At 38.1% G+C, this 27,571-nt stretch overlaps 1 protein-coding gene across 2 annotated transcripts in view; it reads right to left on the bottom strand.

Annotated features, from left to right (window-relative positions):
• Positions 1-26,119, bottom strand: part of LOC145994879 (uncharacterized) — a 39,487-nt gene extending 13,368 nt beyond the window's left edge. Inside the window, exons 1-3 of one of the 2 annotated variants that reach the window (XM_083131318.1) lie at positions 25,933-26,119; positions 8,841-8,919; positions 1,706-1,858 (exon numbers count right to left, since the gene is read on the bottom strand). In XM_083131318.1, the coding sequence (XP_082987444.1) occupies positions 1,706-1,858; positions 8,841-8,919; positions 25,933-25,950 (250 nt within the window). In that variant the 5' untranslated portion in view covers positions 25,951-26,119. The remainder of the gene's footprint in view (positions 1-1,705; positions 1,859-8,840; positions 8,920-25,932) is intronic. The other variant, XM_083131319.1, reaches the window with a different exon arrangement.
• Positions 26,120-27,571: the final 1,452 nt, after the last annotated feature.

Here is a 27,571-nt window from a genome sequence, read left to right as displayed (position 1 = left end):
CCACACAATAGGAGGATAGGGTTCCGTGAGGATGGTAATTAGGGATACAGGGAATGGAACACCATGACGGCGCAAACCATTGTATAGTTTGTCTCGTTCTCTATCAAATTCTGGACATTGTAGAAAGAGATGTGTGGCATCTTGAATAACTTCCCCACATGTGCAGGCTTGTTTTGATGTTATGTGTAAACGTTCTAGGTGATTATTAGTGCGAGCATACGAAGACATATAATAAATATGATAACTGATCTTGGGTAAATTATACGAATAGAACCAAGGTTTGATTTGTGAATGTTCTGCAAGACATTATATGTATTACCCGTGGATTGAAATTGTACTATACACCACTGTCTATATATATTTTGAATTTTATTTTGGGAGAAGGTCCGTATAAGGAAGCCTCGCAAGTGAGCATGGGCGTCGGGAGGAGGGGTCGAACGGGTCGGTTAACCCCACCCCCCCTGGAAATTGACATCGTTCATTTAAAGATACAAGAGAGCCGAAAGTTTGTTACTCTTATTGTTAAGAACAGAAATAAAGTTCATTTAGTTAGTATTCGAACAGAAAAATTAAAGTAAAAATGCATTGGATGGAAAACATTGAGTGAAAAATACAGAAACAAGGTTATATTCAACCATTTCATCCAAAGAAAAAATGGTTCCACAGGTTTCAAAATTCTAATAATTACAGTTGTAGGTGAGAGGTCACACAACGAACTTTATGAAAAAAGATTCCCCTAAAATTTAAAGCCTTTTCTTGAACGAGACGTGCAAAAGTTAATATCAAAATGCATTTCAGATACAAACTGCATAAAATGCAAAAGAAATAATGGAAAATAGTTGTGCTGGTAGTCACTCGTTTGGTGGATCGAGTCTCCTCTTTTATATAATAATAATAATATTTATTATTATTTCCAATAAAATTTATTTTCGTTAGTTTATAATATATATTATTGTATAATAACATTTATAACCGTGGTAATAATACTTATTATTTTTCTACTTTTCAATTTTTATCATTTGCCCGAACCCCCTGCAAAAGTTTCTGGCGACGCCTATGCAAGTGAGATAGATTCAGATGATCGGCCAGTTTTAGAATATATGTCCACACGTTCATTTCCCGTATTTATACGATGAGCCTTTACGTAACTGAATTGAACGTTGACATTTCTTCTATAAGCATGCTGAATTTGTTGGATTATAAGAATGATAAATAACGGATGCTTACAAATCTGAGGATATGAAGAACTCAGCGCCATTAATACGCTTAAAGTATCTGCAATAATAAGATATTTTGTGAAATTACTCGTATTATAGATAAGAGCTATGTGAGAGCTCTATACATTGCATAACTTTCTGCAGTGAAAATAGAAGTATCAGGTGGTAATCGGAATTGTTTGTTTGTGTTCTGTTCTAGAATGAAGAACACACACAAACACATATTTTTAGCGTCCAATAAAGAAAAATCTACAAGTTAGCCCATAACCACTTTATGAAATTAAACAATTGCGTCATGTAGTATACTAGAATTGACGTTACAACATAAGAAGAACAACAACATCCTGCAAGAAACACAACACTTTTACTTATCAATAAAGCAGATCACAACAAGCCAAGTGCAAAAGCAGTGCATGATTTCTGTGTGGTTCCTGTGTACAGTGCTGAGTGCTCTAGGTGTCTTGGCTGACGATGAAAGTGTTTCTGACCTTTGAAAGCGCTCGTCAGTCCTGCCTTAAAACGACTTGAAATCTGCTCAATCCCTCTTATGCTGGGGAAGACACTCTCCTGCCAAATGTCATTGGTGGAAGACGCTGGGGAGGCGCCTTTCGCAGCTTTCTGGCCAAAAGCTGACACTGGAGCTGGTGAGGGCCATCGCAGAAGCAAAACAGATCACAAGACTCTAACATGCGTTTGTTAGGATAGACAGTATCTTACTTATACAATTAAAATGCACTAAACGCTAAAATAAATACTATTGTTTATTGCTATTAGACTAACATATTGGGACCTTCCTTTAAAATCTCGTTAGCAGAATGAAAATAACAGTCAGCCATTCGTCAGGTACATTGCGATGCACAAGTACTGCTCTACAAATTGTCCATGACTAAAGTAGTCATTAATCTCTTTCTTGCATCCTGCTTGTTTTAAGGGATGGATTTTTATGTTGCAAAGGTTGTTAATTTCTTCAAGTTATCATTACGTAAAACAAGGAAACTGGTGGTAGACAATTTTCTTGGTAATATTTATGCATTGCACTGTACTTTTAGACAGGATTTATCAATGCTGAAGCCCTCAGAGCTGTTTTCAGTGGTTGTATTTTTTTATGTGCCTTGAAGTGGATATCTATCATCCATGGAGGTAGAGAAAGGTTGGTTGGTTGATTTGTTGTTTTAAGTCCACTTTATGCACAGTAAGGCTAATTGGGACTGGACCTACAGTTTAAAGTGGGATCCGAACCACTTGTGCCTCCACCGGGTATCGAACCCGGGACCTCTTGATTACAAGGCGACGACGCTACCACTGCGCCATCGGGGAGGCCCCAGGGTAGAGAAAGGAATTCAAGTAAAGAAGCAAAGCAGAGAGACAGGTTCATTGATTAATTTGGTTTATTTTACTTCGCTTTTCTGCCACTTTTGGCCAATCGCGACGATGAGGATGAGTGACGATATGATGAAATTGATGAAGGGACACTCACAAAGAACACCTAACACCGGGATTCGAACGCGGGCCTAGTAACCACTCCGCCACCGAGGTTCGTAGGCAGACAGAGCTATAAACTGAGAAAAATAGATGAAGTGAGACAGATAGAAAGTGAGGAAACAAAACAACGAAAAAGGAAGATAAAGAAGGGCGAGGGAAATAAATGAAAGAAGGCAGAGAGGGAGGGGAATAACAGAAGAGGCAGAAAGAGAACAAGGAAAATGAAAGAAAAGAGAGAGAGAAAATAAAATAAATTATGCAGAGACAAAAACAGAAATAACGGAAGAAAGAGAAAACCTGAAAGGAAAAATACAAGTGAAACAGAGAGACGGGAAGAAGCCGCTTCCCTGAAAATGAGAGAGAAAAGAAAAATTAAAAGATTCAGCAAATGAAAGAACATGCAAGAAGATTGAAGCAGTAAGATAGCAGGAAGACGAAAATGTGAAGTTATCGGAAACAGAAGTAAGTATATGAAATAGCTCACAATACTATTAAACTGCATGCAAATAATTTTTACCATCTTGTCACATAACTTGAATTGGGAGTGGCTTATTCAAAGGGGGAGAATAGAAACTGAACTCATCTGGAAATCTTCTCGAATCGAGAAAAGCTTATTATGGATATCATTACTCATATATTTTCAGAGGTACAGTCACGGACACTTTTGGGTTGTAATATTCCAGTTTAAAGTCAATGGTGTCTTCGCAACTCAGAAGTGTCCGTTACTTTACAAGCGCAATGCGATCATGGAGATTGAATATCCAGAACCATGATGATGTCCTTGTCAAACTATTTAGGGGTCATGAATGCAGACTTCCCTATTTAGCCGCCATTTGGCGACTAAATCGTAAGATTTATGCCTCCAAGTAACAACTCCGCAGCCAAATGCGGTTCAATAGCAAAAAGTCAGGTAACCATGGCAGCATTCACATTTTCAATTATGTTGGGTATTCAGAGGGGCGCGAGGGGGTGCTGGCGCGCCCCTTAATTTTCTTCCGCACCCCCTTCAGCACCTCCTACGTTCAACTGGAAACACTAACATTAATATGTAATATTATGTCATGTCGTCATATTGAGCGCCGAATGATAGGTAGAGTGAGCTTTATTTCCGTAACAGCTCTGGCCGTTCTGCGTTTGCACCTTGGGAGCGAGTCATAACTCCCCACGGCTCCAATCAAGAAGTGAACCGATGACGTCATCTCTACTCTGCGCCTATAGCTAACTATATTGCTCACGCTGTACACTGCTCGTAGGCTCGCTGGCTAGACTCTCGCAGTCAGCTGGAGATGTTCCGAATGCACTCTGACTTTTTCTACTGAAGTAAGACCGTTATTATTGTATGCAACAGGCAAGCACTGAAAGAGGTGCCGATACTTTTCTGTACTGGCGGCAGCCTCTGTAAAGATCAGAGGCCGATTTTTTTCTTTCGTCAGCATTGTTGTTATGATTTTTTTCTTCATTTGTTTCTTCAGGTGGTCTGTTCGTGGTTTTTGATAATTGCCTATAGCTTAATGTGAGTTGTGTTTTTCTTTCATGTTTACATTGTTGATAAACGGTTTATTTTCCGCCTACTTGTTCTTCCTTACACTGAAGCAAAAAATTCAGGTGCTTTTAAGGTATCACCAGGTCGTGCTCCGGAAATTGTTTAATGCGAGATGTAACGTGAGGGGTGGTTTTCTTCTTAATACGTTCTATGTATTTGTTCCATGTAACATGTCTAGTAAACGTACCATTTCAAGCTTTTTTCATAAAACTGTTAGGAAGAGGCCCAATGTTCACGAATAAATTTTTCAGTTCGTTGTTGGGGATAGTGCGGCAGAAGGGATTTTAAAGATGACACAGTTGCTGTGCTCTTCGCGTTTTGTCTTGTGGCAGATGGGAAGTATAATGTACTATGTATTTTGTACCTCCATTGGTTACATTGAAAAGGTTCAAAAATTGTGTTTTTATGGGTAGGATGATTTTATTTTGTATTTCACTACATAGTACAATAAGACTGCAACGTGTATCTGAATGTTTACACTGTATGACCACTTTCTTGGAGTAGAAGACTTAATACATATCATCATGGACGTCCATGGGGAGGACAACATCCCTGGAAAATGAATGTCAATCTAAAGTTATATATTTCACACATATATTATAATTTCAGTCAGTAATTTATGTTAATCAGTGGTGGCAATTAGGGATGCAGTAAACATGTTTTAAGCCTCTGTGTCATGATTATAGCTCTTCGACGTAGCTAATTTATTTTGCACATGATAATTAAGAATATTATTGACATCAATATTGGATATTTATTATCTTTGATGATTCACCACATGTGAAACGTACGGAATGCTCCGTGAAATGCTGGTATGCTGCTCAAAAAATGTAATGTATATTTTAACAACTTAATAACATACTGCTTTACTTACGAAAAATAACGTTGAATACACTAGCGAATACAATTTGAGGGAATGAAGTTGATTACGGGATGAATAGGCTACATTATTCTTCAATGTTTCTTCCGAGTAACATCGGCAAGCTGATGTCACGGTTTACAGGGTTGCCAAATTTAAGGTTCCGGCCTCCCTCGGATTAAAGATGGCCGTTGTTAGAGGCCTATCTATCTACGGGGAAGGAATCACGTGATCTGCTTGAAAGTCACAGTTGCCTCTCTCATTGGACGACACCAGTTGCCACCAGAAATAGTTAGACAAGACTTGGCCATTAAATTTGCCTCAACAAAAGACGATCAATTTCATTTTTCTAACGATCTGCCGCTCTATGTAGGTTAAATCTCCGTTTACATTCAGTAGTAGTACAGTGGGATCCATGAGTATTACCGTGCAAATTGTCCATGATTATTTTCATTAATTTTTCTCTTACATCCTGTGTATTTTTAAGCTATGGATTTTTATGTATGCTGGTGTATAAGGTGCCAACAGCTTATTTTGAGTTTTCTTTTAATTCTTGAAGTTCTTATTGGGCCAAATAAAGTGCACGAACAAGGTGCAGGACAATTTGCACGGTAATACTCATGGATCCCACTGTACGTAATGGCAGCGTGTTGTCATTGCTGGTATGGAAGAAACGTTTAAATTACGCGATATTTTTAAATATTGCGAATGCGATGTGAATTCCAGGAACTACGTATATCGAATGTGAAGCTGTGCTGAGCGAAGCATTTAATTATGATAGGCAAAAATAACACGGAAAACGCAGACGAAACTAATGTATAAGCACTGGTTCTTTAAAGCAGTGCAGTTTCATCTGCACCTCGGTTGTAACTGGGGCTCTCAGAAATGATTTGAAAATAAAGCAATTCACCTGTATTACATAGCTTGGGCAGGAGAAAAATGTAAACATGCCGTTGCAGTTCTTTCCCCAAAGAGGCAGGATAACAACACAGAATAGTAATAATAACAACAATTTCATTGAGGCTATCTTCAGTCTTCACTGCAAAATTGACTTACTTAATGAAACCAACTTAGCACGTCAATTTCCTTTTTCTGACTTACCTTTATGATTAATTCTCAAACTATTTTCATCTTCGCACAAATCGACTTGCACCTGTTCCAAATTACATGCATAATACATTGTTTCCGAAAAAGAAATGTTATATTCATAAAGAACAATTTAAAACTTACTTTCATGGTAATAAAATCATCTTTAGGAAAATCAAGTGAACAGACTCGAGCGTTCTTCGTAATTCCCTTGCCGCATTTCAGTTATGCCAATCTTGTCAAGCAGTTCTGTTTTCTCTGATTTATTTAGAAATTTCATTTTGTTGATTCCACGGGGTGGAAAAAAACATGTAAGCTTTTCACTTGTGTGTTCCACAAAACGATTTAGAGCAAAAAACTTAACAGTAGACGTTACTTTTCGCATGTTTCCCATGCTTTGAACTGCTTCAACACAGCGAAGTGTCCTACATGGAGTGGTTCCCGAAAATCTCACCAGGTGGCATATCGGATAATTTTAATCGCGAATTGCCAATCTAAGTGGAAATTCAGCAAATTTACAACCGGTGAAAGGAATCTTCTGTGTTCAAATTCTTTTCGCACTGGTTATTACTTTCTCAAATTAAATTACCTCTTGTACGTAGGCCTATCTGTTGTAGGAACTGAACATTCCGGTTCCTCATTACTGAAACCATTGTATCTTTAACGATCTAACTGCCGTAATAAAAGAATTACATTTTTCAAATTACATCAAAGATTACTTGGACAAGAGCCAAAGCTATTAGCATACAAATTATCTTTGAAATAATAATGGTACTGATGTAATGTAAATTGTTACATTACCGGAATAAGCAACTCAAACCTATTATACACTGATCTTTGAAGTCACGACCAAGATGGTAAAAAATACAAAAGGCAAATTATAAGAAATCTCACTTTGCATAGAAAGTAACATTAAAGATAAGAACTAGATAGAACTAATGTGGCATGATCAAATATAAAAGGTAATAACATTTTAGTTTAAAATTAAGGCAGATTTTATCATGCTCGTGGGTTTCACAGCATATTGTTATGAAGTAAGTATATGAATGGTTATTTACTAATAACTATGTTGAGAATGCATTTTCATGCAATGTACATACAAAATAATGATAAATTATTTGTGTGAATTGGCTCCTTTGAATACGTTAGATTGATATCGAGGGTAAAGATGAATGATGATTAGATTAAATTATTAGATGAAAGACAGCCATAATGATACAACCATGACATGACTGGGATTTCGGAAACCACAATCCTCGGGAAATAGATCAGAATTCTGTTAGTGAATGTATGATTATTTATTAATTACGTATAGAGAAACATATTTGTTTGAGAATTAGACTTGTTCAGTGTTAAATTAATAAAAATATATCAAGGATGATTTCTAAAACTTTTGTTATAGGCTCTTTCAAACTATCATAGTAGAATAGAATAGAAAGGTCTTTTTATTTACTACAGAGCGAGGTTCAGCTTTAGGCTGCTCTACCATCGAACTCTGGACAATTAAAAGTTACAAACATATATTTGTGGAATTGTTGGCACAGTGACGTGCCATGATGTTCTTGAAACTAAGCAATCCTAATGAAAACCTCATCATTGACCAGTGTCAAGAATTTAATCTACAGTAACCAGTTCATAACTACTAAACGTCTTAAAAATTCTGCATTAGAGGTACAATAATATAGATAATTTTATCAACATAACGATTTTACCATCAACAAGTCTCCAATCACAAAATTAGTGTAATTTTCCGTTGATGACAGTACTTAAAGCTCAGAGCGTAATCATTCTTCAAGGTCAGTCGCATACTGGACGTTTATTTTACTTCGCGTTTTGTGCCTCTTGGCTAATTTGCGAAGATGGAGATGAGTGATGAAATGATGAAATTGATGAATGGACATTAACAAAGAATCAAGCCCGAGCGGGATTCGAACACGCGACCCTTGGCGTCGCAGCGCGATGTACTAACCACTCGGCCACAGGATATTAACATTTGAATTTTACACCCTGTAGGATTACGAGCGGAATATCATATTATTTTTACTTGTAAGCATTGCTCGCAGTGCTTTAATGACGTCATGTCCCTAGTTTGCACTATTTGTTAGTAGTTAGTCATGCCTTTACATAACAAAATACTTGTAAGTTACATTTGGTATTTTTATTATAAAGATCTCGAAAATATGGAAAGGAAAATTATTTCATAAAATAATTCAGACCTGGTTGTTATTATATTAAAGTGTTACTAATTTTAACAAATTGTAATTCTTAATTACATGAATTAAATAATTATCATTCATAATATTATTGGAAAATTTTATGCAAACACGAACAATTTATAAAGGAACACATAATATTTAGAACTATTTTAATGTACGAATATATTTTTATCAATTGCTTGAATATTGTAATAATATTACATCTACCTGCGTATTATGCATTATCATACGTATAAGCTTCAAGCACGACATGCATTACCATATGTAGTTTTAGGATCTAACACTAATTTCACATTGGAATGTTTATTATGAGGCAAAGAGCGGTATAATTCTAGTTTACTACTGCAATAAAGCTTTATAAAAATAAGCATTTCGACATTGTATACATAAGCAATTGAGTGCACATGTAATAATATTTTAAAAAAGTATCTATTTACCGTCTCTTTTGTTGGTAGTTTTCTCCTTTGACGCGCATAGCCCTGTCCCTATAAAGAAGACCCATAGGATGGCGAGGCTCTGCAACATAGAAAGACAAAAGTTAGTGCAACATAATAAATATTGTTTTTTAATCATGAAAAACTCGTGAAAGTCAGGAAGAATGAGGACTGAAGTATAGAAAAATGTAAATGTTAGCTAATTTTACACAACATTCCAGTATGGAGCAATTCTGTTTGATGAAAAATCGCAAATAACTGATTTATACCAATTGTTAATGAATCCACAACATACAAATCCTTTGTTAATTGATTAATAAAATTATACAAAAGTCATCAGATTGGTGAAAAGTAAGTAATGGTCTCTTAAACCAATAAATAGTAATTTAACGACTACTTAGGAGTTTCTTAGGAGTTGGCAATCTGAATTCTTAGGAGTTGGCAACCTGAATTCTTAGAAGCTGGCAACCCGAATTCTTAGAAGTTGGCAACCTGAATTCTTAGGAGTTGGCAACCTGAATTCTTAAAAGTTGGCAACCTGAATTCTTAAAAGTTGGCAACCTGAATTCTTAAAAGTTGACATCCTGATTTTTTTAATATAAGTTTGCAACCTGACTACCGTTGGGATGGCAATGTGGCTTACTTGAAGATGTCAATAATGAGCTTATTCTTCTCCCTTCCTCCATAGCCTAGGACCAGGTGTCATAGTGAAGTAGCCCTGGTCTTAAACTCAGCACACGCCACTGTTAAAAACTATAACGTAGGAATGTCAACCCTATCATAAATATACTTTTTTAATTCTAATGGCTCGAAACCTCGACAGGTTAATTGTATTTGACCCATTACCTACTCGTTTAATCCGTTCACCATCCATCCGCATAGTAGCGACAAAACCAATATGTTTTTTACGTGCAATCGAAATGATGCTTTGAAACCTACAGCGTTGTTCATTCTATTGAGGGTAGATTCGTCTTCCAGAGCTAGTCTCGTGTTCCGTGGTTCCTTAGCAAAGAGACAACAATACCAATTACTTTTAGGAAGTAGAACAATTAGACTCTAAGGAGAGAGACTGCTCATACAACAATGAATAGTGCTTCTTCGTGTCCCTTCTTGATAATGGCGTAGATTACGAGTTAAAAGTTAGTATTTTCCAACATTAAAGTGTTACCATTGACTACAGTAGCTACGTACAGGTATCACGTTTGCTCGAAGCAACCAGATAAGTAAAGTATCCTGCGTGTACCTCCGTAGAATTTGTTAGATCCAGAGATTTCCTATGCAGATTCATGTTCCAGACCCATAGGAGTTACGGAAAAACTTTGGCAGACATCTTGATTTTGGTGCGATATTTTAAAAGTGAATTTTTCAAAATGGTGGATTCGCTTAAATGGTCTGATTCACCTTTTGAACATGTTGGACTTAAGAAATGAATTTGTAGGTAAAATTTAGGATTTCGTGGTCGAGAAATCTGAAAATATCATCCAATTTTCAGAGTACTAACATCTTCAACTTTGGCAAAGGGCGGATTCAATAAATTTAACAATATCCGGTCCGTCGACCCCCCCCCCACCCGAAGATTGGCATTGTTCATTTCAAGTTACAAGAAGAGAAAGCTTGTTGTTTTTATTGTTAATGACAGAAATAAAGTGAGTTTGTTAGTATTCGAACAGAATAAGTTAAAACTGCGCTACATCAAAAATGTTAAGAATAAAACAAGAACCAACCAGTTCACAAAGAACACACATACAGGCCGGGAATCGAACCCAGAGTCCCTAGCGTCGTAGAGCGTTGTGCTAACCATTACGCCACGGACGTTGACCTTTTTTTATCTTGGTAACTCTGTAATGTAAGACCTTTCTTTGAAACTAATATACTTAAGCAAGAAAAGCAAATGCTTATACATTTTCGTTTAAAAAAACCAAAACAAAAAAAACAAAAAAAAAAAAACAAGATCTGCCAAACTTGCTTATCAGTTGACAATCCTTCCCAATTTGCAACATCTTTCTGCTTTCTTCTCCAAGAACGTCTTGAAACGTATGTGAATATATTGCTCCATAACGTGCGTGTTAAAGACACACGAAAGTGGTGAAAGTACACGCAAGTGCACCCACTCGAGATCTTCCAGCAATAAATATACATAATCGTATGCTCGCAATCATTTAACGTTACCAAATCTTATACGGCAGAGTTACCAAATGGAGAAAGCAAGGGGAAAGCGAGAGTGCAAATTGATTTTCCTTGTCTTCTTCGCACCCGGGAAAAGTCTCGTGGGAGAAATGTATATTTTGTAATCGCTACAACTTTCCGTATACGAGGGTCTCTCTATGTATCATTCTTTCTATCGTTCTCTGTACTTGTCTCTTTATTCTATTTCTCTCTTCTTCTTTCGGCCCCCTCGTGTCCCTTTTCCATTTACTTCTGGGTGTTTCATCTCTTATCTCCCCCTCTTCCTCTGACTAGTGCCTTTTTGCTCTCTCTTTCTTTCCCTATCTGATTCTGATTCGTGTATCTTTTATCTCCCCTTTTTACTCTAGTTCTGACATGTCTCTCTCTGCGTCTGACGTGTATTGTTCTCCTCTATCTCTTCCTAATTTCCTCCCTCCATACTTCTGACTCGTCTCCATTTTCTTTTCCCTTCTCTCTCTACTTGTGGCCCGCCTCTCTCTCTCCTTTCCCTCCCTTTCTAATTTTGATTTGCGTATCTTCTATCTCCTCTACTTCTGACTTGTCTCTACCTTCCCCCTCTCTCTTTCATTATAACTTGTGTGTTTTTCTCCCCTTTTTCTAACTACTCTTGATTCATATCTTCTCTCTTTTACTTTCTCTCTCTACTTGATTCGTGAGTGAGTAAGTGAGCTGCGGTAGGTCGGACGTTAGGACGTCTGACTTCCATGCGAGAGACCCGGGTTGGATCCCGGGCGGGATTTTTTTTGCAACTGTTCAAGCGGCTCCGGCGCCCACCCAGCGTCGTATATTGTACGAGTTTTTCCTGGATGGTACCTGGAGGAAACTGTGGGAGGTAAAGGCGGCTAGGGGCGTGGTGCATATCACGTCATCCCCACCTTCAACTGTGATCAAGAAAGTGGGGAAGGCCTCACCGGTGGTGCAGTGGTAGCGTAGTCGCCTTGTAAATCAAGTGGTAGCGGGTTCGATAACCGGTGGAGGCACATAGTGGTTCGATTCTCACTTTAAACTGTAGGTTCAGTCTCGATTAGCCTTAATGTGCATAAAGTGGACTTAAAACACCCAACTCAATCAAGTAATCAAGAGAGTGTGGGGTAGAGCCCGCACACCTCCTATACGCCTTCATGGCGTGATGTAAAGCACAGGGGTGCAATTTTCTTTTTTTATTTCTTCCTCTACGTCTGACTTGTGCTTGCCTCTCTCTCTCTCTACTTCTGTCTCGTGTATTCTTCTCTCTCTCTCTCTATGAATATTTTTCTTTTCCTTTCTCTCTCTCTGATTCCACTATTTTTCTCTCCTCTATGTTCTTACTTTCAATTTATTTTCTCAGATCCATCCTTTATCTTTCTTCTCTGTCTCTCTACACCTCAAGTATCTCTCTTCTTTATATATCTCTCAGTGGTGTATACTGAGTCTAGAATCTGGTCTATCTCACTATGTCAAGTAGACCTAGGCTATGAATAGTAATAAATTTGCCAACTCCTAAGAAATCAGGTTGCCAACTCCTAAGAAATCAGGTTGCCAACTCATAGGAAATCAGGTTGCCAACTCATAAGAAATCAGGTTGCCAACTCATAAGAAATCAGGTTGCCAACTCATAAGAAATCAGGTTGCCAACTCATAAGAAATCAGGTTGCCAACTCATAAGAAATCAGGTTGCCAACTCAAGAAATCAGGTTGCCAACTCATAGGAAATCAGGTTGCCAACTCATAGAAAATCAGGTTGGCAACTCATAAGAAATCAGGTTGCCAACTCTAGAATCATCATTATCATCTATCTCGCTGATATGAATAATAATATTTACAATTCCTGATCGATTTTTCTCCTGAATTTTATTCTCTAGACTTCAGGCTTCGCAGATAGCCTAGCTAGCCTAGAATATACGCTCCTGATATCTCTGTATTCAGTCTCTGTCCATCTTTTCTTATTTTCTGCACCTCTGTCCCTCTCTTCCACTTTCCACCGTTCTGTTTCCCTTTTTTCTTGTCCTTCTATCGCAAGCATAGCAAAACATGTTGCTTTGCAATGCTTGTTCAGTGCAAGAACGCTTCAGATGATGTACTTAGGATTGTGGAATTCCTTCAAGCGTCTATTGTACACATTTCCACTCAGTCTTCGAGGTCATCCACTGATAAAAGGCCGGGAAAAGCTGTGACCTTCCGAGAAGCGAACAAGAAACATTGTCCAACCGAAGATAAAAACTCGCCTTCAAATGACCGAATCCTGTTTAAGCCCTGACCCAGTGAGATCAACAAAAGGGCAGTTGGATTCGAGAGTTCCGAAGATGTACCGACTTTCCATTTCTTTTGTCAAGCGATTCCATCATTTCACGGCAATAGGGCAGCTTCTTCCATTTCGCAACTGCGACTTTCCTCAGAAGCACGTCGGCAAACATGATTAATGATGTGATAAATCATCAGCTGTGAATGGATGTAATAACAGAAAATAAATGCGTTTTCTCTCCTCTTGACTACCCCTTACCACATGTGGCAGTTACTGACTTTCGTCTACGCGTAAACAATCTACGTGTAAACCATGTAAACTGTAAAATACGTGTATACGAGATGGCGAAATGTTTGGTGTCTACATTTTACAGTTCCCCAACAGTCGATGCTTGGAAGAGAATACGTAACTTTTCCTTGGAAACAGGACTTTTTTGATCTGGATATGAACCAGCATGATTTACAATGACAATTTTCTCTCCAAAGGCGTTGTAAATCAATTTTTAACGTAGTTCACATTTTCTACGTAGACTGTTAACTATAAACTCTAAACGTACATTCAGTGGCGGTGATTAGGGGGTGCGTGGGTGGACGGTAGTTGCCCCTCCCCCTTTTTCACACTTTGTCCCCGCACTATGCCACAGCTTATCTACCAACGGTGAGTAAGCTGTCATTGACCCGCAGTTTTGGAACCCAATCGCCGCCACTGCGTACATTAAGTGCGGACAATGCGTGTAGTGGCCGAAGCATTGTTGTCTATGGCACATCACTGTCATAGGCGTGCGCAGCCCCTCTGATTAGGGGGGGCAAAAGCCCTGATGAAAGTTCAGTCGGGAAAGAAAAATCTCATTTTATCTCACTCTTTTAGTTTTATGCCATTGATGGGTATATATAAAACATATTATTTAAATACATTACATAATCAATTCATCCGCCCCATAACAAACCAAATGATATAATGTTTCTTTTCCTCCAAACCAAACTGCCTAAAGTACTCTCAGTTGTTCTTACTTGTTCCTCTGGTAACTCACAATGTATTAAAAAAAGAAAGATTTCTTTTGATCCAAATTTGTATAAATTGAAACCAGTATTGACTTAATAGCACGCAAATAATTCCATGGGAAGCCGTGGCATTCTCTTTTACAATTTTTCCCTTCAGATCGTTCGGCGTAGAGGGACAACTCTCGCAACCCCCTAGCTACTACTGCTCTGAACTTAACAAGACTGTAAGGAAAGCAGATATTACGAGTGAAGCGAGCAAGAAAATTCTACGAAGTTAATTTTTATTTATATAAAATTTGAAATCGAGGGGGGCAATTGCCCCTCTCTGCCCCCCTGCAGGTGCCCCTGGCTGTCTGAAAGTAATAATGCAAGAAAGACGTGAAAACTAATTTCATCTTCAGTAGGCTAGTCTTACATTCTTTAACTTCAATGTTTGCCCACCTAGAATTGATTTCCGTCCAAAATAACTGCAACAAGATTCCTCTACACTAAATTTCTAAGGGAAAGTATAATAATATAGGGGCATGGAACGTTTGGAAGAGGGGGGCAAGGATGGCCACTCCTCCCCCTTCGAAAACGAATGTCAACCTAAATGTATATATTTTACACATATAATTTGATTTCAGTCATAGTAATTTACATTAATTATTATGCGATAATTTCAAATTGAAGTGTTTTTTCTTGAGAGTGCAACACTATTTTCGAGGTAATATGCCCCATGGAAAAATACCTTACTTGTCCCTCCATGGAAAAAAATCTGCGAACGTCCGTGATTAGGAGGGGCAACTGCCCTCCCCCTTGCCCCCCGTGCGCACGCCTATGATCAGTGGTGACTAAGAATTTTTGCTTTGGCGGAGTGTGGCTTTTTTATTTTTGTCTTGCAAGAGTCCATGGAGTAGCCTAAGTCATATTTAATGCACTCCGAAATATATATATATATATATAAAAATAAAATGTTAATCAAAGTACCAAATTTCATTAACAAGAAAGGGGAGTTGATTTTCTTCATCTTTGGAAACGAATAGTTCTTTTACTGCTTCAAAGATGGCACTACAGTGTTTCTTCTACATTTTACAAAATAAATGTAGAGAAGATAACGTGCATCAGTACAAGATAATAGCATATTCTAGTTTGTTTTGTACTACACAGAAAACACCAATTACTTAAATCGGTGATAAAATTATCGAAGAATTCCACATGTTTTCTGCATAAGATTCTGATAACTTTCTGACAATATTTTAAATCAATTTGAAAATATATGAGACGACACAACTTCAGTTATTGTTATGTTAAATATAAACTGCAAAATGGCAATAACTCGTAAAAAAAATTAAAAATTATTAAAGTGCACAGATATATTTTTATACTTAATTTGAAAATAAAGAATCAATATATACATAATGAAAAATAATATTGTAATTGTATTGTATGTCGATAGGTACAGTGATATATTTAAAAATATTAACTCGAGGCTGTTTAAAGACAATAACAATTTAATTATTAACCAGTTTACCGTTAGTGAATAATATTCTTAAGGTATTTCAATTTCACTGTCCTCGGGGTACTGAAGCCTAAGTCGTCAGGCTTTGTGCTCCGGTCACAGGAGTCAGGTTCATCAGGTTCGAGTCTGCTGGGAAAACGTAACAACTTTTCCTGAGATGTGGGCCTGAGTATGGGACCGGTGGCCACCCATAAGTAGCGTAACTCGGTCATAGAAAACCATACACCAGATGACGGTTCGTCGTGCTGACCACACATCAACCCCCAACTGGTTTGATGACCGGCAGTCTGTAGGTAGACAATGACCCTCACGGCCTGCAACGCCAAGGGTTATTATTTTAGCATACTAGCAGTCAAAAACAGTTGTCCATGTAAAACAGTTTTTTTTTTTTTTTTTACATAATTTGCTTAAAATGAAGAGATCTATCAAACGATTTCTCTGCCACATTTTTCCACTTAAAAGTTTCGAACTGTGCTAATACTACCAGTTAAACTACACCATGAGTTTTTATACAGATAGTTGTTAGTTTTTCTTTTCATTTCAATAATAATTTTGGAAACAGCCGTTACGAAGACACAGACTCACCAGTGGCAGCGATTGAGTTCCAAAACTGGGGGGGGGGGGGGGCAATAGCAGTTTTCTTTCCCTTGGTAGATAAGGTTTAGCATAGTGCGGGGTCAAGAGTGGCAAAAAGTGGGGGGGCACCTGCGCCCTCCCATGCAACCCTAATCGCCGCCACCGAGATACCTTGTATATTCGCAAAAAGTCAAATGTCCACACTTCACTTTCCACTAGTGATTTTATCGTATCAATTCACTCACGACTTGCGAATCACTCTTGAAACGATTTTCCTTGTTTACACGGAAAATAAGGCACTGTATCATACCAAAAGTAAATTTCCGTTGTGTTTATCGTTGTACTTCCGTTGGTTCAAAACACTGTTTTTTACCACATTTTGGTGTTTGTATTGTGTCAGACAATTATAAACATTGAAATACGCGCAAAGTACACTTGCGATTAGAGTTGAGAAAAGTAAATAGTGAAAGGAAATTACAGGAGAATGTTTTCCCCTGAATTTACTTGATCCGTTATTACAGTATTCAACCGTTTTCAGCATTCTCTTTCCGTAATTCTGGCATATATCCAGTACTGTAAAGGCAAACATATTCTCGCAAATGTAACGAAATTCACACACCTTTCGTTTGCAAAGTGCGTACGTGACACGCTTGGTTTCGCAGTCATGCGTTACGAATACATGAAAGTTGAATATCTGTTCCTGCATATTACATGCACCCGTATGCATACGAATTGAGCCCCCTGCGTAGAAGACGCGTCCTGTGAGATCTGTCTTCGAAATTGGCAAGACATGAAACTTCCAGAACTTGGTATAACCAAGTCGTCATCGAACATTATTCACTTTTCGTGTCGAAAAGGGTAAGACATATCGAATGCATAATGTGATCTCGTTAAGTTTTGTTCAGACTCCGAATCGTGTTGTTGGTTTGTTTGATTTGACACGATAATCACAGATAAAAACTGAAGTATGAAACAATGGCTGAAGAGTGACAAAGAATGAAGATCCTCTGATTGTGGAATGCTACGACAGGTGGCAGGTCTTTCAAAATCTTTTAGTTTTCGGGTTTTTTCGTGCCAGACAAATTCAAGGTTATTGTGAATTTGTACAAAGCCACAGTTCTTTAATATCTATTTAAAATTAAGGCTCTGCAAGGAAAACTTTACATAACTTAACAAATCTGTGCGAAATTAAATGTATTAAATGGTTGTTCTTTTTAAAGTTTTCAAGTGATATTACACACACACTTTCGTACAAAATACATTGATTTTGTACAAAGCGGTAGGTGCCAGGCCTTGCCTCTAGAGTTGATATCTTCCAAATTACATATCTCCACTCTAATGACTTTCCTGAATAGAAGCAACGTTTATTGCTATTAGTTTTAGCTCTTTAAAATATTACGATAATAATTGTTTATATTATAATCTATAGGACGTTTATCTTTATTGCAATAGTGGTTTTCAGAAAGTGTCTTGTATCAACCTTGACATGTAATATTTACTTCGACAAAGGTAGGACGTCAATTGAATTGTGGCCGAGCACGTTGGACAGTCTATTCGCAATCTCGACACCTTGGGTTCTATGTTCGAGCTCTGGTTTGGGCATGGGTGTTTCTTCGCGAGTATTGCTTCATCAATTACGTCTACATCGTGTCAGAAAATGATAGAAAAAGCTAGAGTAAAATATTTCAGTCCCATTCACTCATAAAATGGTAAAAAGTGACATTTCCGGACAGATTAGACGGATCATAGGTACAAATAAGGCCTCCCGGATGGCGTAGTGGTAACGTCGTCTCCTTGTAATCAATTGGTCCCGTTTCGATACCCGTTGGAGGCAGAAGTGGTGTAGGTCCAGTCCCGATTAGCCTTCCTGTGAATAAAGTGAACTTAATACCAGGTACAAATCCATTGACCTAGACTAATTCGTGTTTTTCCTCACTTTCTACAGGCAAATGCCTATAGAACCTTCAACGAAGGCCACTGACATCTCTTCCCAATTTGATCTCGCTGTCCCCTCGCCTCCTAGTTGCGATTTAGCCAATGGTGCAAGTAAGCGACGATATTTATAAGAATATCCTGCCGTGGAGGATAGGAACAAACACGTTCTGTGAATAACATCCATTGTCTTGGGTACTTTTCTCAGAATCCTTAACATTTCCTGTCAATTCACATCACCTGAGATATTTATTACCGAAACACGCAAAGCCAAGAGCCGTAAATGCCTATCCCAACAATGGAAATTTCAACTCCACCGTGCCAAGCCTTGAACTTGCACCAGAGCACGACAGGTGGCGCGCTCGTCGTGTCACGGCGCCATAACAGCGTCTATGGAGGCAAAATCTTCCAACCGTGCTTTACCCCTCCCCCCACCCCATCTAGTTCTGTTATTACCCTCGTACAAGCCTCTTGCCAAGTTTTTCCATCACAGCCAAGACAAATCGACTTGGGACCGTAAAAAGTTACCAAAGACAATTAAAAGAGCGACGAGTGTTCTTCCTCCCTTTTTTTCTTGAAGAAAGTAAACAAATGCCCTTTGTTTCGTGTTTCCATCTGTACCGTAAGCTACGACACGGCTTCTTGTTTGTCTTATTAAGGAAATACGAGGTAAAAACCACAACGTAACAGGAATGGTTATTAGAAGAATCAGGGAAGCGAAAAATAATAGGATGCAATTTTGTGTTTTTGCTGACAATTCATCCCCCCGTCCTTTTGCTTCTTCTGTGAGCTTCTTCTCCTTTAATTTTATTTTATAATATGTGTTTCCTTTCTAATACTCTTTCTCTATTAAATAAGTATTTCTGCTTTTTAAACGTATTATAAAATAATGCCAAGGACCTCCCCAATATCGCAACGGTAACGTCGCCACATTCTAATCAAAAGGTCCCGGGTTCGATGCTTGGTGGAGGCACGACAGTTCGAGCAATGTGAGATACGTTTGAGTTGAGAATTTATGTGAGAGTCTCATATGTGGGTATTAATTAATGAGATTTGTTACTCTCATTGTACAGTGGGATCCATGAGTATTACAGTGCAAATTGTCCATGACTATTTTAATTATTTTTTCTCTTACATCCTGTGTGTTTTTAAGCGATGGATTTTTATGTATGCTTGTGCAGAAGTTGTCAACAGCTTGGTTTGAGTTATCTTTTAATTCTTGAAGCTCTTATTGGTCAAATAAAGTGCACGAAGATGGTGCGGTAATACTCATGGATCCCATTGTACAAGATGATGGATATATATACATTAATACATAATAGAGTTGTCTTCACTCACTGACTTATCATGGGCGTAGAAACATGAAAATTTAGGGGTGACTTCCTCTTATGACATAAGCACACGTTGGGCGCAGTGGTAGCGTCATTGCCTTGTAATCAAGGGGTCCCTGGTTCGATACCCGGTGGAGGCACAAGTGGTTCGGATCCCACTTTAAACTGTAGGTCCAGTCCCGATTAGCCTTACTGTGCATAAAGTGGACTTAAAACAGCAACTCAAACCATAAGCACACGTTAAGAAGGATTTTCCGAAATTCGACCCCTAAGGGGGCGGGGAATGAATCTAGAAACAAAATACAAATACTTAAATACAAAATTTCTTAACAGGTGGCGCTCTGTATATTACACAGCTCAACATGGTTCTGTTTTCGCGCAGATCCATATCAACGGACTAATGAACAGGCCTGTTATTATTATGAATGCTAATTTATGACAGTAACTAATATTGTATTATACTAATGCTGCATAATTATTGATTTGAGTATTAACTTTTGACCCGCACTGAAATTGTTTCAAAATGTTTTATCTTATTTATTCTATTATCTATTTTAATTCAATAGTCAATTCAATACGATTTGATGATTTGGTTTTAGCATTATTGATTTCGATGTTTTTTTTATCATCTATTTATTGAACGAAGAAATAAACACAATAAAACGCGGGCGGGCTAATTAATTACAAGCGGTCATGATTGTTCGATTATTTTTTGTGGGGGTGCGTCGGCACTCATGGCCAATTTGTACCCCCTTCAGTGTATGCTGGGGAAAATCCCCTTGTCTAAAACCCTTACATCAAATTGGGAAAGATTGAAGATGCAAGTTGCAAACGGACATGCATAGGAGAAACACAACACATTAAAAAAATGTAAGGAGAGTCTAAAAAATGACGAAAATAGTATTAAAGATGTTCTTCATTCCAGTAGAGCTTTAAGCTCGGAGAAGTTTGTGTCGGTCAGGCGGAGACTTTAGGAAGAAAGGCGTTTTTTTTTCTGTTTAGTTCAAATAGGGAGAAATGTATAAATATGTTAAAAACATTAATCTCGACCCATTGGTTGATGACTAAAATTATAAAAAGTATTGATAGTATTACATTACCAGGAACAAATTTGTTTGAGAGATCTTTTTCCACATACTAAAAAATAAAACAAAGTTTAGCACAAATACATTAATCAGGACTATATTTAGTAGACACTTTAATGATCCGAGGCTTCATGGTTACAAGGTAAGAACCTTAACTGATGGACACAAAGCGAGAGCATTGTTGGTCACATATTTCTCATGTTGTTACAGTTTCGCATCAGGACAGCTTTGCTTTATGTAATCACTGTTAATACAAATAACGTAGAAGTACTTGTATTTCACAGAAACCTACTAATTCTATCACATTATAATCAAAGGGTTCCTCGTGGAGGTACATTGCACAGTGATTCTGCATCCAGTTCGAAGGCTCAGTCCCGATTAGTTTATCTGACCATATATTTGCCCTAAGAAGAGCACTTGTAATTGTCTTGATGTGAATACAGTATTGGCCATATTATTGCACTCATTAGTTGAAAAAATGAAACATAGAGTAACTCACTATATGTAGAGAAATTTGATAGATTTAATGTTTTGTGATACACATTGCATTGTTATACACTTCATATGACCACCTTTGGCTCCTTTTGAGCCCATTTTTATCATTGTTTGTGTATAATTCCTTTTCACTCTTTCTTCTAAACTTCAAACCACGTCAAATTACACGTTGCTCCGAAGATACAAATAAAGAACACCCTTACAACAATCAGAATTAATATTACTTCCTTTGTTATAACCAAAAAATAGCATAAATAACTCTGTAAACAATGTACGTATTGTTCCAGGCATTTTTGCGAATATGCAAAGAATCATGCTGCCATAACTACTTGGGACACAGTAACAGAAAGGATTGTGGGTTAACAAGATTATATCAAAGCAGACAAACAGTTTAATCCCATAAAAAGTTATAACAATCGTCAAATATAATTAGTTAGAACACTTTCAAAACAAGAAAATGTGCTTCTTTTTTTCAATGTATCCAAAAATTTGGCCAATACTGTGTATACGAGGTCCTGTTTTTCATGTGTTCTAAAATCTGCACATTATATTTCCAGCGTTATCAAATGCTAACAGTGTGTAACCAATTATTTGATAGAAATACTATATTCTAGGGATTTTCAAACTTTCTTGTTTCACGGTGCTCTTAGTGTTTCAAGACTTTTCCGCGGCGCGCTAGTCAGAATGTAGGCCTATCTAACACCTGCAACTCTCCGTTATGTGGTTAGGTTGCGTGCTTTAAGGTGAAAAATATTTCAAATTCAGAGACATTTTAAATGTAAAAAGTACTAAATAAGCACATATTTGGAACAATCATATCATTGATTGAATATATTGGAACATTTCGCGGCCCCCCTGTAAGCCCGCCACGGCACCCCAGGGCGCACAGTTTGGGAATCATCGCTATTTTCAATACACAACATATATACTGATACATGAATTCTGAATACACAGTGATACATTTATTCTCCTGTAAACTGTTATAGCATCGTTACCCGCTTCCCAAATTATAAAAGGCAGACCTAGACTTATTCCGTACATGGACGAAATCTGCAATCAGATTTCAGCTGACAAACAAAATGACTCGCCGTGTCGTGTTGCGGCTGGCATTAGTAAGAAAATGTTGACCCACTCCCCAGTTTCATGTTATTCTAAACTTAATTCAAACTTATCGGTAAGATAATTTAAAATCAACCTTTACACATAATTTTAAAAGAATGTAGAGGAAAAACAGGAGTAAGGTCGACAAAAGACCATGAAGAGAGTAGATGAGGTACACTAACAATAAAGGGAAAACACAGAAAAGCAAGGTTAGACAAAACTAAAATAATTCAGTCGCCAACCCCGCCCCCCCAAATACTGACTTAGAAAGCCATTAATCCAACTAAGATAAAGCTACACATTTTGAAATGTGACTATAAGTTGGATTAAAAATCATTAACTCTTGTACAGGAGTGGCCTTCTTAACGGTAACAGCATAAATAGGACTGTGCAATACATTTTAAAACATGACCGTCTCTACCACATCGCTGCGGATTTTAAAATTTGTCTAGCAACAGTGCAAAACTGAATAACGGTACGTTTGTTATTTTTGATTTAATGATACACGTGATACAGAAAACACACAGAAAAACATATACTGTACTCGTTATTTCCTTTTTTCTTAAAAAGAAGTAACGTAAATTTCCTTAACTAAACTTTATTATTAATAAAAATTAGAACTGGATTTGAAAATCCATGCTCCAGGTGAAAATTTTCAGGCGCCTTGTTTTTTATATCCCTGCAGAAATGTAATAGGAACATTGTTTAAGGAAAGATGCACAAGATGAAAGGGGGTAAAGGGAAGAATATAAGAAAGTTAGGGAGTAACTGGAGAATGTAGAGTACAAATGATGCTAATTGCCCGATATTTGAGCAAAAACAAAGGCCAAAGAAGTAGGCAAAATTGTTCATCGTGCACAGATCAATAGCATGCCGTAGAGCTAACATTAATCACGATTTTTTTCCCCTCTACACGTAAGATCATTTTTCAGGCACCCACATGCCTTAACCGTGGCATTTTGACGTTAATTCCTTCCCGTACAGATAGACGCCATTATTCATTTGTGCCCTTTTCGTATTCATTTGTTAACCGATTTGATTCTTTTTGTCCTACCCAGGAAATATCTTGAAGGTTGTTTCCTTTGCTGTTGGGAATCCTTTTCTCGTTCGAGGATAACATTTCCTTTAGTGTCTTGTTTGTGTGTAATAGGAAAGTGGTCTGGTGCACCTCCAATAATTAGCTTTCTTATACGGCGATGCATTTTTTTATGCATATACTTAAGGGTAGCTACGTTAATATGTAAGGAGATATGTTACCATAAGGTCCCGTTGTACTTTTTGATAAGAAAACTCTATATTGATTGATTGATTGATTTGGTGTTTTAAGTCCACTTTATGCACAGTAAGGCTAATCGGGACTGGACCTACAGTTTAAAGTGGGATCCTCCACCGTGAATCGAACTCGGGACTTCTTGATTACAAGGCGACGACGCTACCACTGCGCCATCAGGGAGGCCCAAGAAAACTCTATAATCAGGGATTTAAAAATAAGGTTCGTTCAAGTCAACTTTATGGACAGTGCCTTCTGATGGCGCAGTGGTAACGTCGTCCTTGTAATCAAGGGGTCCCTGGTTCTATATCCAGTGGAAGCACATAATACTGTAGTTCAGAACCCACTTCAAACTGTAGGTCCTGTCAAGATTAGCCCAACTGAGCCTAAAGTGAACTTATAAGAAAACTCAAACTTTACGCACAGATGGGCAGATAGATACTGTGTGTGAACCGAATCACTAAGTACCTCAATCGGGTACCAAACCCGAGACCCCTTGATTACAATCCGAAGAATCACTACGCCATCGAGAAGGCTATGGGTTTACAATGGAGTAAATCTGTTGCATCTTATACAGGAGTACGTTTCACACTGTAATAGAGGCGGCGGCAAGGGAACCTTTAACATGATGATTGGTTGATTGAATTGTTGTTTTACGTTCACATTATGCACAGATAGGCTAATCGGGACTAGACTTACAGCTTAAGGTGGGATCAGAACCACTGTGCAAAGTGCTTCCACCGGGTATCGAACTTGGGACCCGTTGATTACAAGGTGATGAATTTACCACCGCCATTGGGGAGGCTCTCAACATGATGCTCTTCTCCTAGTCTCAAAAGGATAACTCTCAGGATGCATTATCCTGAGATTCGAGTTTTTGATTTAAGTCCGCATTGGCTAATCGAGACTGTAAGATGGGATCCGAATAACTATGTGCCTCCATGGGTAATCGAACCTGGGACCTCTTGATTACAATACAACATCTGCGTGGCTCCTGATAGCTGATTGATTGAATTTGATCGATATATTTATTATGGCCACAGAACGTCAACTAAAACAAAATTGAGGAAAGGTCCCTATGAAGAAGAAAAAATATCTGTTAAAATCTTCCTTACTCAATTTATACTGATCAATGCTGATCACATGAAACCCAAGTATGGCCGACATCAAGAATGTGTGGAGCTCTATAACTTCACATCAACCCCATTTCCCATCATACACACGCAAAGGGGTACCTTTACTCAATTTTTAAAACTACTTTATTCATTCACTACTAAACAAGAACTAAAACAATAGTGTCTGAGAGAACTAAAATATTATTACCTTGGTAAATGCTGAGGCTGTAAAGGGACACTTAGCACACACAAGGACAAACACGGGACAACACACAGTCCTACAGAGGATTGTACTGACCTTAGGTCCAGACGCCACAGCCTCGTTGGCCTGCAAGAAGCAGTTAGCGTCGTGTACTTCGTGGAAGTGACTGTTTGAGTGTCTTACCAGAAGGTCACCTCCTTCTGAGAGTCGAGTACTGCATGATCCTGCAACACTGTCGTACGCAGGATTCTTTTTCGGGAGGGGCTGTAATTGTGAAGGTGAAAAGCACATAGCTTTGTTTTATGCGGGGCGGGATAGATAGTAAAATATTTCGTATGTCGGCCTCCGTGACGGAGTGATCAGCCCAGCACGCTACGAAGCCAGAGGTCCCGGGTTCGAATCCCGCTTAGGACATGCATGTTTGTGTTTGTCGGGGGATACTACCGTATAGGGACATTCCTTAAAAAAAGAAGAAAAACGGTAGCGTCGTCGCCTTTTAATGAAGGGGTCACGCGTTCGATACCCGGTGGAGGCACATAGTAGTTTGAATCCTACTTTCAACTTAGGTCCAGACCAGATTAGCCTTACTGTGCAACTTACTCAATCAATCAATATTTCGTATATTTGGAGCTTTTTAGTCGAATAAAATTGCACTCAAAGACAAAAATTGTATTATTTTTTTTTAAAAGTTCTTAACGGAATTTCAATGAAAAGTTTTTTTCTCATTTCGAGAGGAGCTGTAGCCCCCCTCTGCGTAAGCAAGTGTCCTAGAACAACTTTTGTCTGAGTGGGCTGCAACAGCATTCCTCCTAGTTCCGGCCTCCCAGATGGCGCAGTGTAATCAAGGGGTCCCGGGTTCGATACCCGGTGGAGGCACATAGTGGTTCGGATCCCCTATAAACTGTAGGTCCAGTCCGATTAGCCTTATTGTGCATAAAGTGGACTTAAAACAACAACTCAATCAAACAATCCTCCTAGTTCCAATGGTGTATGCTAAGCACATACCTCCACGTCAATGTCCTCACCGTGCTAAGATGGGCGACGTGACACCAACAGCTCTGGAGGAAAAGGTACTCACCGCTTTACAAGTAGCCATCGTGCGCGATGCGTAACACCTTTGTTTTGAAGAACTCTCTTGGCGTTGGATGATGCTTCTCTGGAAAAACACAACACACTGACAGATCCAGGGATTAACTGGACCGGAAGGCCTAGCGAGAGAAAGTCCACAGCCGAGCCGTTTTCACTGCTCCAGAGCCAATCTTCGACAGCCCCCACTGCAAATGATTGTGTGTGCCCCATATGCCATGCTTATATAGCTTCAACGCTGAGTGTTGCCGCAACGGAACAGGAGAAAGTACGTTGTTGGTACGCAACCAGGGAAAAGGCGATCTGCAATTCGCATCTTCGCGGGTGCCCGAAACTCCAGAGGGAGGTGCCTCCCTCTTGTTAACCCCCCACGGAGAGACGCACAATGATCTTTCGTGAGATCCTGCATTAGAGGAAAAAAAAACAACAACGGGTAATTGCTCATTAGATCGCCACTGCTATGTAATTGCACGCTGTTCTCTGTTACAAAATTGTTTTTCTAGTTTCTTGTCTCAGAGGACCTTGAGTTCGAATGATGAATTTCGGGGAGGAACAGAACAGGATTGGCCCCTTAAGGTGGGCATGCGTCATCAATAAGGCTCGGATTTTTATGTGGGCAAAACATGCGAAATACAAGTGGAAAGATAAGTGGATTAAAATAGCATATTTTCAATGGCATCTTCTACCACAGCCGTAGAGTTAGGCAACCCACATAACGCCTTGCAGCGAAGTGAGTATTTCAGGATGTAGGAATCTCATTTTTATTGCCGCTGACTGTATATAAATATGTAGAAAAGATCGATGAAATATGTAAATGTATTAAAATATCTAATATGCGAATTCTTTCTAATTTCTATGCTGTTTTGTTAGGTTTCTGGCAGTAAGAAATGTATATATACTGAAAAAATATCAATATTATTATATTTTAAGAAGCTTCTTTAAATAAAAAGATTGTAATGTGCTAAATTACATTGAAAAATTCGTAATCTGATAAACTGATAACGTGAATGATATTTGTTTTCGTATAATGTGGTCAGATATTTTTCACAGCTAGAAATGCATTCACATTTCTAGTGCTGAAGAACATTCTCATTGAATGAAGAAAATCATTTGTCAGGCAAAAATAAAATTCACATTTAATCCAACAATATATTATTTGTTAAAGAAATAAAAATAGCTTCTGCTTCAGTACATGCCATGTTAATGTGATGCACAGTGAACCCCTAAATACATTCAGAGTTTTTTTTTTTTTTTGAAGAAATCAAATTTGAATCTCCCACAATGTAATGTAAACGGGAAATATGTAATAGACCTCAAAATATGTAAAAATACAGGGCAACATGAAATTCACATAATGGTTCCCAACATTGTAATTAGCCGACACTTGTAGTTTTTGCTTGGCTACATACAAAGGAAAAAATATGTAATTACATAAAATTCCGAGCCTTATAGTCATCAAAGACTGTCTCGGCAAGCCTCTACGATATTCAAAACTATGAACAATTAAACATTTGTTTAGAATTTTTTCTACAGTAAAAGTTGATTGAAGAAAATAACGGCCTAAAGACCATCTAAAACTACCATAATTTAAATGATACTGATACTTTTTGAAGTATTACCAGCCATCACAT

Source organism: Lepisma saccharinum, chromosome 11 (genome assembly GCF_977018435.1).
Source record: "Lepisma saccharinum chromosome 11, izLepSacc3.1, whole genome shotgun sequence".
NCBI lineage: Eukaryota > Metazoa > Arthropoda > Insecta > Zygentoma > Lepismatidae > Lepisma > Lepisma saccharinum.
The sequence above is the reverse complement of the archived record's forward strand: the minus strand, read 5'-3'. Positions and strand labels throughout refer to the sequence as shown.